Source organism: Pogona vitticeps, chromosome 1 (assembly GCF_051106095.1).
Source record: "Pogona vitticeps strain Pit_001003342236 chromosome 1, PviZW2.1, whole genome shotgun sequence".
NCBI lineage: Eukaryota > Metazoa > Chordata > Lepidosauria > Squamata > Agamidae > Pogona > Pogona vitticeps.
Genome location: NC_135783.1, coordinates 145,784,716 through 145,801,352, shown reverse-complemented (window position 1 = coordinate 145,801,352; position 16,637 = coordinate 145,784,716). Strand labels below are relative to the sequence as shown.

Genomic DNA, 16,637 nt, shown 5'->3' with positions numbered 1-16,637 from the left:
CAAGGTTTAGGCCAGTATCCTCTTGCAGTACAAATGGTGTGTTATGCTCCACCCTCGTTACCTTGCACTATTTTTGGCTTGTGTAAACTTAAGATTGCCCTGTTCCAGCAAATGGGACTTCTTCTGACACAAGATCTGAATACCTTCTTGTTCAAGAGCCTGACTACTCATGTAATTGTTGCACGGGCAATATAAATCAATAGGCAATGTTAACATAGCATCATTTTTGAGACCTATGCCAATCTTCAGTGTCATAAATCGGTTGCTCTTTAAAAATGCTCTAGGATGCTTCATAGTTTCTGTTTATAAAAATTCTATTTTCAGATAGTCTGCCCAAGTTATGAAGCTGATGGGAACTCTGCACCCTTGCAGAAAACTTATATTATGCCTGTCAGATACATGATCAAGTCCTTCAGTTTTGCAAAATAACTTTAATCTTACTCAATTTGATAATTCAACATTTTCCCCATAAACTGTACAGAAACTTTGAAGAATCTGAAGATGAACTGAGGGATGAGCTGGTAGAATCTCTGGAAAAGGTGGTAACATCTCCAGAAGAGGATATACTGAAAACTTCAGCTGAACCAACAGACACGGAGCAGCCAGGGGAAAAAGAAAATGCAATTAACAGTGAACTTAACAAACCCAATGAAAGTTTGGGAAATGATAGCAAGCTGTCTCGAGATAAACAGGATGGAGCAATCAGTTAATATGATTGTGGCCAATTGTTTTTTGAGAATTAGTTGCAAGTAGTTACATCCATATTAAGGGTCACCAGGTAGGAAACATGGGCTTTCTTTGTAGTTTTTATTCATTTTGAAGCAGTAATTAAGAGAATGAGGATACTCAGTAGCTGAAGAAAACATGGTCTAGTGGTGAAAGAGATAAGAGATCATGCACATTGTACTGATCAAATGCATTAATCCTAACTTCTCTGCATTCAACCATATAAACCCCAATGTGTATTTACGGTGGAACATTTCAGTTCCCTGTCTTTCTACTTTAATACTTTCATATGACTTTTCACTCTGTTAATGTACTGTACTCTGTATGAACTCTTACAAACCAGACAAAATCAACAAGGAGATTGTGCAGTTGGTAGAAATCAATCCTCTTTGTTGTCCCCTGGACTCTTACATAGCTGACTAGAGAACTGGTGATATACCCCCAGCGCCATTCCCTAGAAGTCATGTCTGCTCCAGTTGTGTGTACCTGCTTCCCTCTAAGGACCTTCTGGGAAATTGGCAGTGTGGATGAGATGCTTTTGAGCAGCTCTCCTCATTCCCAAATTATACAAGGGATAGGCCCAGCACACACTCTCTGCTTGTTCTGTCTTCATGTGTGAGCATATGTAGCAATAAGCCTACTACCACTACCCAGCTGTTTGTGCCTGATTTCTGATGCTTATGTTCTTAACATAATGAATGACACAGTATCATTAAGGTGATAAATGTCATACTGTAGGTGGAAATCAAATGATTGAATTCTGCTGTACAAATATAAAACAAAATCCTTACAAAACAAGATGCTAGAGAAGTTTATAATCTAGTTTGTCCCTAAAATACTAGTTTTCTTTATGGAGGGTAAGACTCTGGAGCAGTAAAGTCTTGATCAACTGTTGATTCACAGCTAGGTGTCATTAAGTTCCTCTGAACTTTTAAATTCTGTCTAGCTTCAGACAAGAACAAGCTGCACTGTAATATATTTTGATATTTTAAGATGGCTTAGTCTAACTATTTCATGTATGATCTTGTAAAATACCACAATATTTGGAGAGCAAACACAAATATGCTGAGTCCCAGACAGAAGTGTCTCAGAATAATATACTCTTTACTGTATATCAGAAATAAAATAGAAAAATGTAGAAGTAAATCACTATAGTAATTCAAGTTTGTCCAGATACCATATATACAAAATATTTTATTTAAATAGTGGTTCCACAGATATTAGGAATGCTTCCTCAAATTCTTGATCAGCAAATCTCTTCACAGACTGACGAGCATTTTGTCTGATTTCTAGCCTCTTTGTAGGGGACAGTGTTAAGATATGAGCCATCATGTCTGCATAGTCATCTTCATTTTCTGCCAGAAAGCCTGTAATATTTCCTTCATAGGGCACCACAATGTCCAGTTTGGGGCCTCCAGAATTGTGAGCAAGGATGATGGTGCCAGCTGCCATACACTCAACAACCCCTGTAAGAGACGAAAAAACAAATCAGTTAACTGTAGTTCCCTCACTCCTTTGTAACTAAAGATTTTAATGCGTGCAGCGATTTTAAAAGCAACTGGGAAAAAGCAAGTAAGCTGGACCTCAAGACAAGACAGACAAAAATATATATTTGGGTCAGAGATGGTGATAAAGTTTCTTGTGTTTGGGCTGCAATTCCCAGGACTCTCCCAAGAATTCTGGGTATTACAGCCCACAAGCCCAAATTTACACAGCTGTAACTTTTGCCTCCTAGAGAAGGGCTTTTAGGTTATTTACGTGCACCATAGCTTCTCCTCTGACACTGCTTCCTGTTGTTGGTTTGTGAAAAAAAGAGGAAGCTGCTCCAGTGTTCCCTGAGAGCCATAGTTCTTTGAGAGGCACACTTTACAGAGCCTAATGGGCAGGGAGATTATGACTCCCATGAAACACCACAGCAGCCTCTTTAAAAATAAATAAACAAACCAACAATAGGTAATAAAGGAAGAAGCCAATGTTGCAGGTAAATAACTTGAAAGCCCTTTTCTAGGAGACAAAATCTATAGGAGTGCAGATTTGGGTCTTTGAGGACTGCAATTCCCAGAATTCTTGGAAAGAATGAAAGAGCACATTCCAGAAGGTGACCCTCAGCAACCCCTGAAGGTCAGCTCGGGAGGAGGCCTCCTAAACGGTACAGGAAGGGAACTGACAAAAGCTGTCTCCTTTGTTGCTTCCTTGTTGGTAGAAGGCTCTACTGGAGCAAAGATCCTCCCATCTGCAGGACTGTGTTTTATGTTGCAACCTAGTGGAATCTGGATACCAGTGCTTCTAACAGGATGTTACACTGGGTGTACCAAGTATGCTCAGTACAGTATGCAAAAACTACATTACAGAATCCATACAGACACGTTAGAGCTTGAGATAAGTATGGGCACTCCATAGCCCTCCAAATGTTTTGGGGCACCACCCCTTCGTCACAGTTGGATAGGGGAGATGGGAGTGGTAATCCAGTAACATCAGGAGGGACAGAAGCCAAACAAAGGCTTCCCTCCTTTTAGAATTACTCAAGTGAAGCAGACAACCCTGGTTGTGCACCGAGAGATCCACTGGCCACTAACATTCACCTGTATACCAGGTGTTCTCTCAGAAAAAGGCTAGAGGTATGGGCTGCTTTTCCCTGGTTCTTTTCTCTTTCCTTATCCCACCCATCCTCCTCCTCCCACATGAAAGCCTGCCACTGCACTGGGAAGGGGCTAACAAAGCAAGACACACAGAGTGGCAGCCATTCTCTAGGACTGTGTCCCACTTTAGCGGAAGAAAAACCCAGCCAGGGAAGACGCTCCCACCATCTGGCAGCAGTGGACATTGTTGTGGGGTACTTGCTCTACTGCTCCCCACCAATCTGCCTGTGCTTTATGGTAGGCTAAGCCTGAGTAGGGGAAGTCAACGCTGCACAAAGTGTCTTCAGAGAATTTGTTTCTGCAAAGCTTTCCGTGCAAACCATTGGTCAGACATTTTGGCACTGAACTTGCTTTAAATATGGTTTACAAAAGAAACCATACACTAAACTGAACAGGGCCCTTCCAAATTAACAACTCATCCACACACAAGCACTAATTCAAGGAGTGGTTCTGGTAAGTATGTACAGTATTGGAGAACAGAGTATAGCACTTTGTGAACTGAAGTGGAGAAGAGCCCATCAGTTTCAGAACCAAAGAAACAACATCCATAGGCTACGTGCAGAATTACTTACCAATCCCAAAGTGTTCGTTCCACATGGTGTGAAGCCCGATGGCTGCCTCTGCCAGGTGCTGCTTGAGCATCTCAAATGGAATGTTAACCTTGAATTCTACACCCTTTTCAACCCCCAGTTCTTGACAGAGCTTTTTAAGTCCACTTACACGCTGGTCATCTTCATGGTTACGACAGCCCCCGATTAGAATGAGTTTTGGCTGTAGCTGCTGCCCTGCAATCTTCTCCAACAACTTAGCAAAGGCTCTGATCTGCAGAGGGTGGTCTTTCTCCGGCCTAAACTGGCTAACAGAAACAATGTTTTGCTCTACAGCGCTCTCCTTCTCACGCAGTGGAATATCCAGGAAGGCCTGAACATCACAGGGTGGATACACAATGCTTGTGCGATCACTGCAGTCCCAAAGGGAAAGAATGTGATTGAGTGTCCATGATGAATTAACCATGACGACATCACTGCAGGAACCAACCAGTCCATATATGGAAGCAAAAATGTAATAATATATGAGTTTCAGTTTACTTAACAGGGGGTTTGATGTAATGACGGCTGCATTGTTAAATCGAGCATTCCGATTCCTCACTACAGAAAGCATGTCAGTGCTGATTGTAGGATAGTGCACATAACAGCCTATCCGACAACCTCCCAAATATTTAAAGAGAGGAAGTGTGAAAGCATAACCCATGGAATCGATATAAACATCAGGAACACAACTCATAAGAGCTTCCCAGCCAAGAAACACAGATCCTAAGCTCTGACCCAACAGAGTGAAATTTGGGTAAAGGGAGGCTTCCACCAGGTAACGTCTGCTCAAGAACACAAACTTCACAGGTTGACTTAATCTAATGTTGAAGCGCCTGTAAGCTCTTTCGAGGATGTTCTCAGCAGTGGCATCAGTGTCACCAGTATAAACAACATAGCAGGCATCTTTGTACCTAAAAAGTAAAATAATATAGTTGGTTTTTCAGGCTATTACCAGTAAAAAGCATTTTATTTATATGCAGCCATCATGTTTTCCTTTCAGCATTTTTGGCCAATTTAAAACTGCTGTGCAAAATTTATGCATGTGGGTGCCTAGTACTACAGAATATTGATTATTTTCCACCTGAAATGCTTTCACTATCAATTCTGAGATCTGCACAAGAGATGGCAACCAAAGAATTAAGTGTGGCTGTATGCATTTCATAAAAAATAGTTAACCTTCTTGCCTCATTCTCATATAGAATCATGAGGTTGGAAGGGGCCTATAAAGGCAGAGTCCAACTCCCTACTCAGTGCAAGAATAAAAATGAAAGGATATCTGTCAGACGGTTCCTCTTGTATGCCTCCAGTGTTGGAGCACTCACTACCTCTTGAGGTCATTGGTTCCACTGTCGTACTACTCTAACAGTTAAGCAAATTTTTCCTATTAGAACATTGTTTTGCGATCGCAAAAGCGATCACAAAAACCTCATCGTCAAGCGGTTTCGTCGTTTAACGAGGTAATTGTCGAGCAAGGCACCACTGTACACTTTAGGATATCAGTCTCAGGATGCAACTTTATACACACACTGATCTTACAGTAGGCCCCACACAGGCCTATTTCAGATAGCAATACACATAGGATTCCATTGTTAGAAATCTATTTAACAACTACTGTATTAGGGAACAAAAATGGGTAAGATTAACTTCCAACCTCTTCTTTCCTCAAAGTGAGTCTCACTGATTTTAGGACACTATAAGAACCAGAGCTTTCTGACCCATTTTATACAATGTTTTATTCTTAAATCAGAATTCAAAATGAGCTATATTGCAAAAGAGAGACAAGATCAAATAATAAAATGAACAGGCACAAACTAAGCACAAATATGTTGGTAGCAGGGTGGATTAAAACCAATGTTTTTTTTTTAATTAAAATTTCGATTTAAAAAATTTAAATCAGATTTATTTTAATAAAATGCTTTTAGAGGAAAAATCTGTCTAGTTTTCTATTTAAGATACATTATGCTTCAAAGGTTATGCAGCATGAAATAAGAGCTTAGTTATGTAGCATGAGGCTGTATATTCATGCAATATTTATATTTTTGGTAAACTAATTTAATTAATCCAAATTATCCAAGATGACATAACATGCACTTTTTTACCATAAAAATGGTACAGAATAAAGTTCAGGAAAAGATCTTTGTTCTCTGCAAATCTATGTACAAACAATGAACACATTAGAGAAGGACCATCAGTCCCAAGCCTCCCTCACAGACGCTGAAGAATGTGGATATGGCAAACGTTATACAGTGGTGCCTCGCTTAGCGATTGCTTCGTTTAATGATGTATTCGCTTAGCGATGGGTTTTTTTGAGGAATTTTCCACATCGTTTAACAATGTTCTCTATGGGCGATTTTCACTTAACGATGTCTGTTTTCACTCATTTAAAAGTGTCTTAAAATGTTTGAAACCTGTTTTAAATGCTTGGAATCGTTAGTGCACCTTGTGAAACCTTTGCAAACTTAATTTGGCTTTATTCTGAGTCTTCGTTAATTTTTGGTGAATTCTCCCCCCCCCATTGGAATGCATTGAACGGACAGTTCAAATATGAATGTAAAAATAGGCATTTGGATTTTATTTTGTTTGGACAACACAGCTGCCCTTTTCTCCAAATATGAGAGATTAACCTATTAAACTACTATCAGTTCTGATATAGCTGCTTTACTAATCTCTGAGGTTATTAGTCTAAATATGAAAGTTTCATCTAGTTACAAATATTAAAGATTATAACTACCAGTAAGAACGAGTCTTTACATTTAAAAGCCATGATTTAAATCGAGTCTTACTGACTAGTAATTTAAATCATAATTTAAAATGACTTGATTTAAATCAAATCCACCCTGATAGGCAGACCTATAACTGACTTATGGACAAATTGTATTTTCACCACACCTTTTAAGGTAAGCAAGCACAACTTGTAAGACATAAATAAGAAAATGAAAGTGAAAAATGAGAATGTGTGGTCTGAGATGAGGCTATCATCTTAACTCAGTTTGTTATTTGCATTAAGTGTCCATAAAATAAAAAATAAGACAAATGTATGTGCATAAATGAAGTATACATAAATGAAACATGCACTTACTTTTTCTGCAGTGCTCTTAGAGCACACCATAATACTCGCTCCCCTCCACCACCTGCATTGCAATATGGATGAAAAAATGCAATTACAAACGGCTTTTTCCCATGTTGTCTTGATAAAATTAGCTGCTTTTTCCTTCGTTGGAACCATAGCCGTAAACCACACAACAGCATCAACAGGCAGAGACATAAAACTCCACTTGCTATCAGTGCAGGGATCGCCAAGGAGTACAGCAATCTGAAAGAAAGAAGGGAAAGTAAGTACAGTAACAATTCTGAAGTCTTGAGACTATATTATGAAACTGAAGAAGGAATGCTGGTAGGAGAAAACCAAGTAGGGGCAAATGGGCAGTTCGAATAACCACACTGCTCAACTCCAATAAACCAGTGTTCCAGAGAATGCTGTCATGATTGCCAACTAGCCAAAAGAATAATCCACTATTTTCTCATAATAGCAGCAAGCACACCAAATTATTAATGTGAACAGGGAAAGTCAAAATCCATCTTAACATATTAGTTGATTCAACCCGTTTAACATTCAAAATTTGTCTTCTACACTAATCAATTCAATATTTAAGATACAGAATAGGACTTTATATCTAAGCTCACTCATAACATTTCTATTCTGCTTACTGAAACTCTTCTAGCTCAAAAGTGAGCACTGCACAGAAATAGACAAAAGGCCAGCTTTTTGGATTTTTCCAGGATTTTTTCTCTAAATAGTTTAAACTCCTATACGGTCGTAGGAAAACTGCAGAGATTAATGGACACTTCTGGAAATCAGAAGAGCAGGGAATCATTTCCATGACAAAATCTCCACCAGGATTTTGTCATGGAAATGACAAAGGATTTGTGGCAGGATTTGTGGGAGCTGCAACTTTCATCTAGTCCAAATTGGCAAATATCTGAACCTGCATCTTCAGACATGACTACCCACCACACTTTATATCAAACGAGGTCATCTATAGAGCTGAAGGACCTTCTGGTACACAAATATATTATTTTTCCATCTGTACATTAAAAAGCCATCCACATTTCACTGATATTGTAAACACTTTGCATGCACCAGCTGCCAGGTTCAATCTTGAGAGTCTGAAGAGATGGCCAAACTATAGCCCTCTTTGAAAGTCTGAAGAGTTGCCACTCATCAGTGCTGACAAGACCAAGTCAAATGGGCCAAAGGTTTAATTAGACTTTTTTTTCTCTTTAATCTAGAAAACGGTAAACTGCATTTTGTGAACATCTCAAAAGTTCATGAATAAGACTCGTCTGAGACTGAAACAACAATCAGAATTGTTGTAGCCGCCTAGAGTGGCCCGGTGGGCCAGATAGGTGGGGTATGTATGTATGTATGTATGTATGTATGTATGTATGTATGTATGTATGTATGTATGTATGTATGTATAAATAAATAAGAATAGAATAGAATAGAATAGAATAGAATAGAATAGAATAGAATAGAATTGTAACTGAAGGAAGGCTGGCAGGCTATAGGTTTGGGCAACAACCTGGCCCTCACTTAGCCCCCATCTCGGTCCTTTGCATTCAACTGGCATTCAAGAGAAAACTGGAGAGCCACCCGGCAGATCTGCTTGGATCGGCATTCCTGCCACGAACAAGGGGGTTGGACCCCATGGATGGCCTGAGGGGCCCCTTCCAACTCCAGGACTCCGTGTTTCTAGGGCAGGAGATCCCCGAGGCGGGCCACCCAACTGCACGGGCTTCCAGCCGACAAAAACGCCTCGCCCAGTGGCTTTTGCCTTTTTTGTGGGTGGCGGAGGCGGCGGCGGTTTGCCTCTTTTGCAGGCTACCAAGCAGGCACCTTTGGCCCAACCGTTCTCCCCATCCATCCGCTCCGATCGATATTTCAGGGTCAGAAGAGCATTCACCGGCGGAGGGAAAGCCTCCCGGCCACTCGCCGACGCCGCCTCTCACGCGCCCGGGCGGGCCGTTTTCTCTTCCCACGAGAGAAACGGCCACAGTGAGAGAGAGAGGGGGAGAGAAGGAGAGGGAGGGCAGGAGAAGCTCAAGGGGAGGCCCTCCGCCGGGGACCCCCCCCAACTTCAAAGGCCGAGAAGGCAGGCAAGGAAACGACCCACCGACCGTCCCGGGGCAAGGAGGAAAGCAGCGCCACCCCGGGAAGGGAAGGGGGTGGACGAACAGCTCCTACCTGAAAAGGGGCTCAACTGAGAAATTCGCCATCTTGGAAGCCCCAACCGCCGTTGCCGGGGCCACCCCGACGCCCCGCCCCTTTTCTGCACCGGAAGGAATCCTCGTTTCTCCCGGAAGCCGTTGTTCCCAGGCAGATGCCCCGCCTTTTGTCCATCCGCGCCCCTTCCCTCCTTTAGGAGAATGCTGGACTGTCCCTTGGCTTTACACTACGGACCAAGCCGACTAGGACTGCGTGGCGGCAGAGCAGTCTTGCTGCCGGAACGGGAGAGGTTCACTCGCCAGCCTCCCTCCGCGAACGGGCCTAAGATACCCTTGTGCAGGTGGCAACTCACAAGAGGCATGGGGTTTTTCCCCCCACCCACTGGGTGTTGTGGGCCCTGTGCCGTCGAATATCCTTCCCATTTATGGCGACCTTCTGAATGAGGGGCCTCCGGGGGGGGGTGTCTTGCAGCCTCAAGGTCGTGGCTTCCTTTATGGAGTCAACCCTACCTCATAGTCCTTTTCTCCTACTGCCCTCCGCTTTGGCCAGCGTTACTGCCTTTTCCAGCAAGGTTATAGAAATACACAACGTGATACAGTACTATCATCAAAGGATCATAGAGGCACCTTTATCTAGCACAGTGGTTCTTAACCTTGGGTTATTCAGGTTTTTTTTTAACTACAACTCCCAGAAACCCCAGCCAGCACAGCTGGTGGTGAAGGCTTCTGGGAGTTGCAGTCCAAAAACACCTGAGTAACCCAAGGTTAAGAACCACTGTATCTCTTTATCTAGCACTCCTTCATTAAATACCGGGAAACGTCGGATATGCGCTTCTCTTCTGTTCTAGCTCTATGGTCCTTTCCTAATGGGTCTATTGTAGCAACAAGAGGTTTTTCCCTCTGTAGCAGCGCTTGGTAGGATTCATAGATTTGGGGCGGAAGAAAAAGTCCGCCGGACTTAGCTGTCGACTCTCCAATAGGCGCTGGGAAGAAGAGGAGCCAATGAGAGCCCGAGGCTCAGCTCGAGGTAGCCAATCAGCGACGGCAGCTGAAATTTAAAGGGTAGCTTGTGGAGGGGAGAAGCCTGTGTCTCCCCGGGTCATTCATCGCTGCAAATCCAGTTCTCCGTCGGCGACGCTTTCCAAACAGTGGAAGGTAGTTCGTGTCAGGGTAGATAACATGCACGTTTATCTTAAGCATTTTTAACCCCTCAAAGCCACATCTTTTATTTATTTATAATCTATTTTAAAATGTAGGTTGCATTTAATGAGAATATGTTCAAGTTTCCATTTAAAATCTTTTAAAAATCTGCACAGAGGTCGAGCTTCACCCTCTCTATGGAAAAGAACCGTAGGGGAAATATATCTTAAGATTTATCCTAGCAAAGATGACCCACTGGATTCTATTAGGCTTCTCACTGGAAGTTAATTAAGGACTTGGTAAGCCATCAGAGATACTAAGATCTTGCCTCTTGACATTCAGCGCAGGCACAGAACAACCCATTTGCGTGCATTCACAGAGGCCACGAAGAAGAAAAATATTTTCAGTTATTCTCTGGGTTTGGTTTCCCCTTTTTTTTTCTAGCAAAGTGAAATTGTTGAAATGCAAGAGAGTATAGAAAAAATAATTTGCAGCACTATTAGGTACTTTTAAAGAATACATCATCTGTTGTCTAAGAAAACCTCAGTAATTCTAGATAAATCTAAGCATTTCTTTTGCAATGTAATGTAAATATTAGTATTTCTTTTGAAAAAGATGCCATTTAAGGGAGTCATCTATTCAGTACATTACGAAAACTTGGGCAGAGTATAGTATAAAACTTATCAGCTACACTATATATTTCTGAATTCATTTTATGGTGCTCTGTCATTTCACATTGTGAAAGGTGTCCTTTACAATCTGGCTGTGTACACTTTCCTTCACTGCTTTTAGGTTTTTCTGAGGGGATGCTGAAGTCCCATAGTTATAAAAGAAAGAGAAAGAAAGAACTTTCACGGTAAGATGATGAAAAATTCTGAGTTCTATTGCAGATAACGGAAGAGGAAGTAGCTGAATAGGTGATAAATTCCTTATGTTTCAGTACAACAAAGCAGAAACTTGAGATGCCTCTTGCTGGGGAAAAAACCACAAGCCAGACATAGTCACCATAGAAACCATGCTACCAGCTACCAATCAACAGCTGGCATCCACCATAGCCCCAAACTCTACTCAGCACCACAGCTAGCCAATGAGAGCTGTCTATCCAATGCAACAGGCAAGCAGAGCTGCAGAATTAGAGAATGCCACAATGTGGTAATTCACCCAAATGGAAGCTCCTTCTCTAGCTGGCATGAAACCCATCATTTACACACAAACAGTCTCCGAAAGAACCATAGGAGATGAAAGAACCATAGTCAAAGAATTCCGTTTATTGATCAGCAGACAGAAATGTACAAGAAACAGATCAGGGTGCCAAAGAAGGTACCTCACTAAAAATCCACCTGTCCCTAGAAGCTCAGAAATTTTCACATCTGCCTAAAATCTTTCATACAGTACTTTTTTCTTAATAGGATGGCTTGCAATTCTGATAATTATATCTCATGCCCAGCCTCGTTTTAAGGGTTTTGGGCCTAGCATTCTTTCTCTGTCAATGTCTCTCTCGATTCTTATTTAGCCAGTTACTTTTTTCCCCGATGTCACTTTTGCTGTCCTGTTCTGAAAAATCATACATATGTAAAATGTTGGTGTTTCCCCGTTTTCAAAATCCTTTAGTTCATCTTGCATGACTCTGCCGCTTTGTTGATTTCCTTTCCTGTACAATAAATCATTTCTGGGGCTTCATGTGCTATTTTCCCTATGCTCTCCAGCTTCTCTGTTCATGTTGTTAGCTTGCTGTCTGTCAGGGATAGTGCATCATTCAAATCATTTTCTATTGCAGTTATTTCTCTGAGGTAGTAGTAGTTATTTTATATATGTATTTGGCACACTTTCCTCTTTCTTCTTGCCTCCTTTTATGTTGCAAATTTTCATTCCCACCGTTTTTCCACTCTTCTCCTGGTACGGGCTGTGTCTGGGCACCATCAGGGATTTCACTTTAAAAATTCAAGGAATCCCTTTGCTCAATCTGCTGCTCTTTTCATTTCTGCTCTTAATTTATATTTTCCTGGGTTGGTTTATGCTGACTTAAGCTGACCTTGTCTGTTCATTTTTGCGGATTATCAGTGATCGCTCTAATTATGCTCTTGTCTTGTATGGCAGCAGTTTTATTTGCTAAATGCAGGGCAGGCCTGCTTCACTTTTGTGCAGTTCCCATGTGAAGTATTGCTGCTATGAAAATATTCCCATTTATTTTCTCAAAATCCTTTCTCTGTACTCTGTAGTGGATTGCTTTTACCTGTTCCATAAAGCAAAGATAGGCACCCCCTGGGCCTTTAACTGTTGCTGGACTGCAGCTCTCAAGAGCCTTCCCTAATCTTCAGACAGTGGTGAGGAGATCTAAAGGGACCTGATGTCCAACAATAGCTGGAAGTCTGCAGTTTGCCCACTTCTGCCATCTGAAGTCTCCCAGAAGACCGAAAGAGTCAACGGCATAATGATGTCATATTCATTCATCAGAATCTGTGGTTTCCAAATATGGACCCTGAAGTATTTGTGAACCAACTCCTAGCATCCCCATTCCCAACATGCCTGACAAGTGATCAGAGATTTGAGGCGTTGTAGTCCATTAACCCTTGGGCACCTAGGATTGGGAGCCACAGATCTCAGTACACATCTGTTTTTAAACCAGCTTTTAGTGTTCCACTCAGTGGTAAAAACTCTGTCTGAAAGGACTGAAAATCAGCCAAGCAGGCCAGCTGTCCAAGGGAAGCAGTGCCTCACCCTATCCCTACAAATTAAATATGCTCATACCATAAGGGTAACCCTGTTATATTCTTCCTTCTCTTATTTGCTTCTTTTATACAGTGGTGCCTCGTTTAGCGACGTTAATCTGTGCAGGAAAAAACGTCGCTAAGCAATTTTAAAAAGCCCATAGGAACGTATTAAAATACGTTTAATACGTTCCTATGGGCTAAAAACTTACATTAAAGCAAAATTCCTCCATAGCGGCGGCCATTTTGGGTGCCTCTACAGTGAGGCAAAACAGCGGCAGCCATTTTTGCAGCGGCCATTTTGGAACTGCCGATCAGCTGTTTAAAAAAGTTCGCTTTGCCATGATCGCTTCCCCGCGATCATTGCAAAGCAAATTTTAGCCATAGAGGATATTGCTAAGTGATCGCTCCAGCGATGGCCAAAAGTCCATTGCAAAGCAATTTCATCGCTCAACGGAGTGATCGCTGAGGCACCATTGTAGTCCTTGCAAGATTTAAGGATTTCTAATTTTTTAATTATAAGAAAAGTGAAGACAGACTAAATTGTAAGTATCAGAGCGAGCAGGATGATCTGAGTCATGGTGTCATATCTGAGCTTCTGTATGGAAGGGAATGGAATGATAGCTGGCGTGCCATAGCCAAGCTTCATTCTGTGATGGAGGATTTGTGTTGACTGGAGCAAGTCACTGCCTCTGGCATGATCTTATGGTCATACAGAAATCATGACTGTAAGGAGGAGGTGGCAGTGACTTGTGGGGCATATCAAGCAATCGTTCACCTACCTTCCATCCTGAAGGGGAGGGAGGGGACTAGGTGCTGATCAGTTGCAAGTTCCATCAGCAGTGTAGGCTGGTGGGAAACTGCAATTCGCCAAAATTGAATTCAGTCATTAGTATTTGTGCAGTTTGCCTAACTTGCCACAGCTAATTGTTGCTAATCGATGAGGTACTGTGGCACATCTCCATTGATTGTGTGGTCATGCCCCTGACTGCACAATCAAGATGTGCTTTGACACATCCTCAGTTAACTGCAACAAGCTTTACACAAATACCAGCAAGCTCCCAGCTACTACATTCTAGAGGGCTATACCTTTTTAAAATTAAAACCCCTGATAGCAGTATAGTCCAAAATTCAAATTTCATATCAAAGTGATAACTAGGGGGAGGATTTCTATGATATTTCACACTTTCTCTGCAACCTGTACTTGAACCCACAAGGAAGTTTAAACTGGTTTATGAATAATCTGGCCTTTCTCACCAGATGTCCAAACCCACTTATAAGTTCAAACACAGGCTGCAGAAAAAATATAACATGTCATAGAAATCATCCCCCTAGGGCACGGGTCAGGGAACGTTTTTACCTTTCATCCCCTAAAAAATTTATATACACCAACATTACCCCCTTGATTTGAAAGGAAGGATCTCAGTCGAGCACCACTGCCTTGCCTCCCGGGCTGCCGCCTCTGCCGCCTGATGGGGCCGCACTCAGTCCTTGGCTCCCTTTCTCCAACGGCGGGCAGCTCCCTGGTGGCCGTCGAGGAGCAGCAGGTGGCTCGCCCCCCAGGGGCTGCCTCCTGTCCCGGCACCAGCTACAGCGGCTGCTTGACGGGGTGCCCGCATTGGGCCTCACAGTCAAAGCGCTGTGACAGCTGCTCAGCAGTTTGTAGTCCTTGTTTTTAACCCCACTGCTAGATGATGAGATGTTTCTTTCAGGCAGCGTGAAACACAGAAGTAGCAGTGGTGAACAGTAAGCAAAAGGCAAAATCAGAATTCCATATTACGGGGATGCCTTTACTAGGCCAACATTTTTTCTTTTTTAGACAAACAACTTATTTTGTAGACAACTATGTCCAAATTTTATGCAGAGAGACAGGCAAACATTCACAGCTGGACTTTATATTTGCAATAATGGAAGTTGAAAGCCTTTCTTTCTTTCTTTCTTTCTTTCTTTCTTTCTTTCTTTCTTTCTTTCTTTCTTTCTTTCTTTCTTTCTTTCTTTCTTTCTTTCTTTCTTTCTTTCTTTCTTTCTTGTTCTCAGAGGAATGGCTATTTCCTGCTTCAGTTTAACATCAGCAGTACAACATCTGAGAGCCGAACCTTTTGTAATCCAAGCCCTGCTGCATGCGGCACATAATTTTGTGTCTTTGCTCAGGTTGGCTAGTAAAGATAATCAATACAGCATGTGGAGTTTGGACGTTTCCAAAATGCACCTTCAGAAAGGACACACCCAGGCTTCCAGAGACAACAGAATCCCCTTATGATTTGGCCTTGTGTTAATGACTATGAAGGCACTGTGGGACTCCTCCTTTCGAAGACATCCTTTAGTTTGGAGGATTGTCAAATCCAAGTCAGATTTAAAGAGAAAGAAACCTTAAGGAGGGAGATTGTAGACACTGAAGTTGTCCATCCCCACAGAGCACCAGGAAAGCAAACTCAGTAGGCACTCAAGTTACCATCTTCCCTGCTCCAGTCGGATGCATGGTAATTCTATTTAAATTGTGAGTCATCTCTAATTTTGTGTCTGTACACATAAACTGGCGTACAAATTGGAGTCTTCTTTTGTCCTCCTTTTCTGTGATGCATTGTATCCCTTTTGGTAATGTTTAAGTGATCACCAGGAACATGTAGGTTAATTTTGTTACACATAAATGGTAGTGGAATTGTCCGTGAGGAAGAGGCAAAGGGTGGTACAGCCATACTTGCCCTACCTTGCAACATTGAGGGTGCACAGGCACCAGTTTGGCACCCTGCTTCTTTGCTCTTCCTTATAAGGAAGACTTCTAAGATTTTCCTTTTCTTTTTTTTAATTTCATTATTATTATTATTATTATTATTATTATTATTATTATTATTATTATTATTATTATTATTATTATTATTATTATTATTATTATTATTATTATTATTATTTAGAAAATCCGTCCATGCTTATTTAACATCGTGTCACCTGGGTTCATCTTATAATCATTTGTTAACACAACTACAATACATATTAAGCTCTTAATCTATACAACGTGCTTCTAACCATTGATAAAACAAGTTCCATGTTTGATAATATTCTGCATCTTCCTTTCCTTTGATTTTCAGTGTCAGTGTATCCATTTCAGAGCAGTCCAATATCTTTTTAATTATTTCTTAATCTGTAGGTGTTTCTCCATTCTTCCAGTATTGTGCGAATATAATCCTTGCAGCTGTTATATTATGGAGTATTAAATATACATTTTATTTATCAACACTTTCTGGTATTGTACCTGATAGAAAGGGTTCTTGCTTAAAATCTACATGTTTTTTGATTATTTTAACAAGCCGTCTATGTATTTTTTCCAAAAAAAAAAATTGCTTTATCACAGGTCCACCAAAGATGATAATCAGTTCCAGGTTTATGACATTTCCAGCATTTACTTGAGCTATTAGAGTACATTTTAGCTAATCCATCGGGTGGTAAATGCCATCTATAAAACATTTTATATAAATTTTCTTTATAAGATGTTGCGATTGTCATTTTATAGTTTCTAAACCACAGTTTTTGTAATTTTTCAAAGTCAATATTATATCCAAAAAATTTTGCCCGTTGAACCATTGTTTCTTTGACCCATTCATCTTCCATTT

The 16,637-nt window shown here is 41.3% G+C and overlaps 3 protein-coding genes across 11 annotated transcripts in view; 2 read left to right on the top strand and 1 right to left on the bottom strand.

The window, feature by feature from the left end:
• NEK5 (NIMA related kinase 5) overlaps window positions 1-1,872 on the top strand; it is a 44,842-nt gene extending 42,970 nt beyond the window's left edge. For all 7 annotated transcript variants that reach the window (XM_073002371.2, XM_078381274.1, XM_073002365.2 and 4 more), the window contains one exon: window positions 482-1,872. In XM_073002371.2, coding sequence (XP_072858472.2) covers window positions 482-710 — 229 coding nt within the window. In that variant the 3' untranslated portion in view covers window positions 711-1,872. The remainder of the gene's footprint in view (window positions 1-481) is intronic.
• ALG11 (ALG11 alpha-1,2-mannosyltransferase) lies at window positions 1,810-9,812 on the bottom strand. 2 transcript variants are annotated; one of them, XM_078382599.1, is made up of 4 exons: window positions 9,692-9,812; window positions 7,035-7,268; window positions 3,938-4,866; window positions 1,810-2,192 (listed from the first exon to the last, which is right to left on the bottom strand). In XM_078382599.1, exons 1-4 carry the CDS (start codon window positions 9,694-9,696, stop codon window positions 1,921-1,923), a joined length of 1,440 nt encoding a protein of 479 aa, XP_078238725.1. In that variant the 5' UTR covers window positions 9,697-9,812; the 3' UTR covers window positions 1,810-1,920. The 2 variants fall into 2 exon arrangements, with proteins under 2 accessions (XP_078238725.1, XP_072858492.2); XM_073002391.2 differs by lacking the exon at window positions 9,692-9,812 and adding an exon at window positions 9,201-9,346.
• A 438-nt stretch (window positions 9,813-10,250) lies between these two features.
• The window catches only part of ATP7B (ATPase copper transporting beta), a 61,273-nt gene continuing 54,886 nt past the window's right edge, over window positions 10,251-16,637 (top strand). Inside the window, exon 1 of one of the 2 annotated variants that reach the window (XM_073002322.2) lies at window positions 10,251-10,336. The gene's annotated coding sequence lies outside the window, so the exon portion shown is untranslated. Of the gene's footprint in view, window positions 10,340-16,637 lie in introns of both variants that reach the window. The other variant, XM_073002320.2, reaches the window with a different exon arrangement.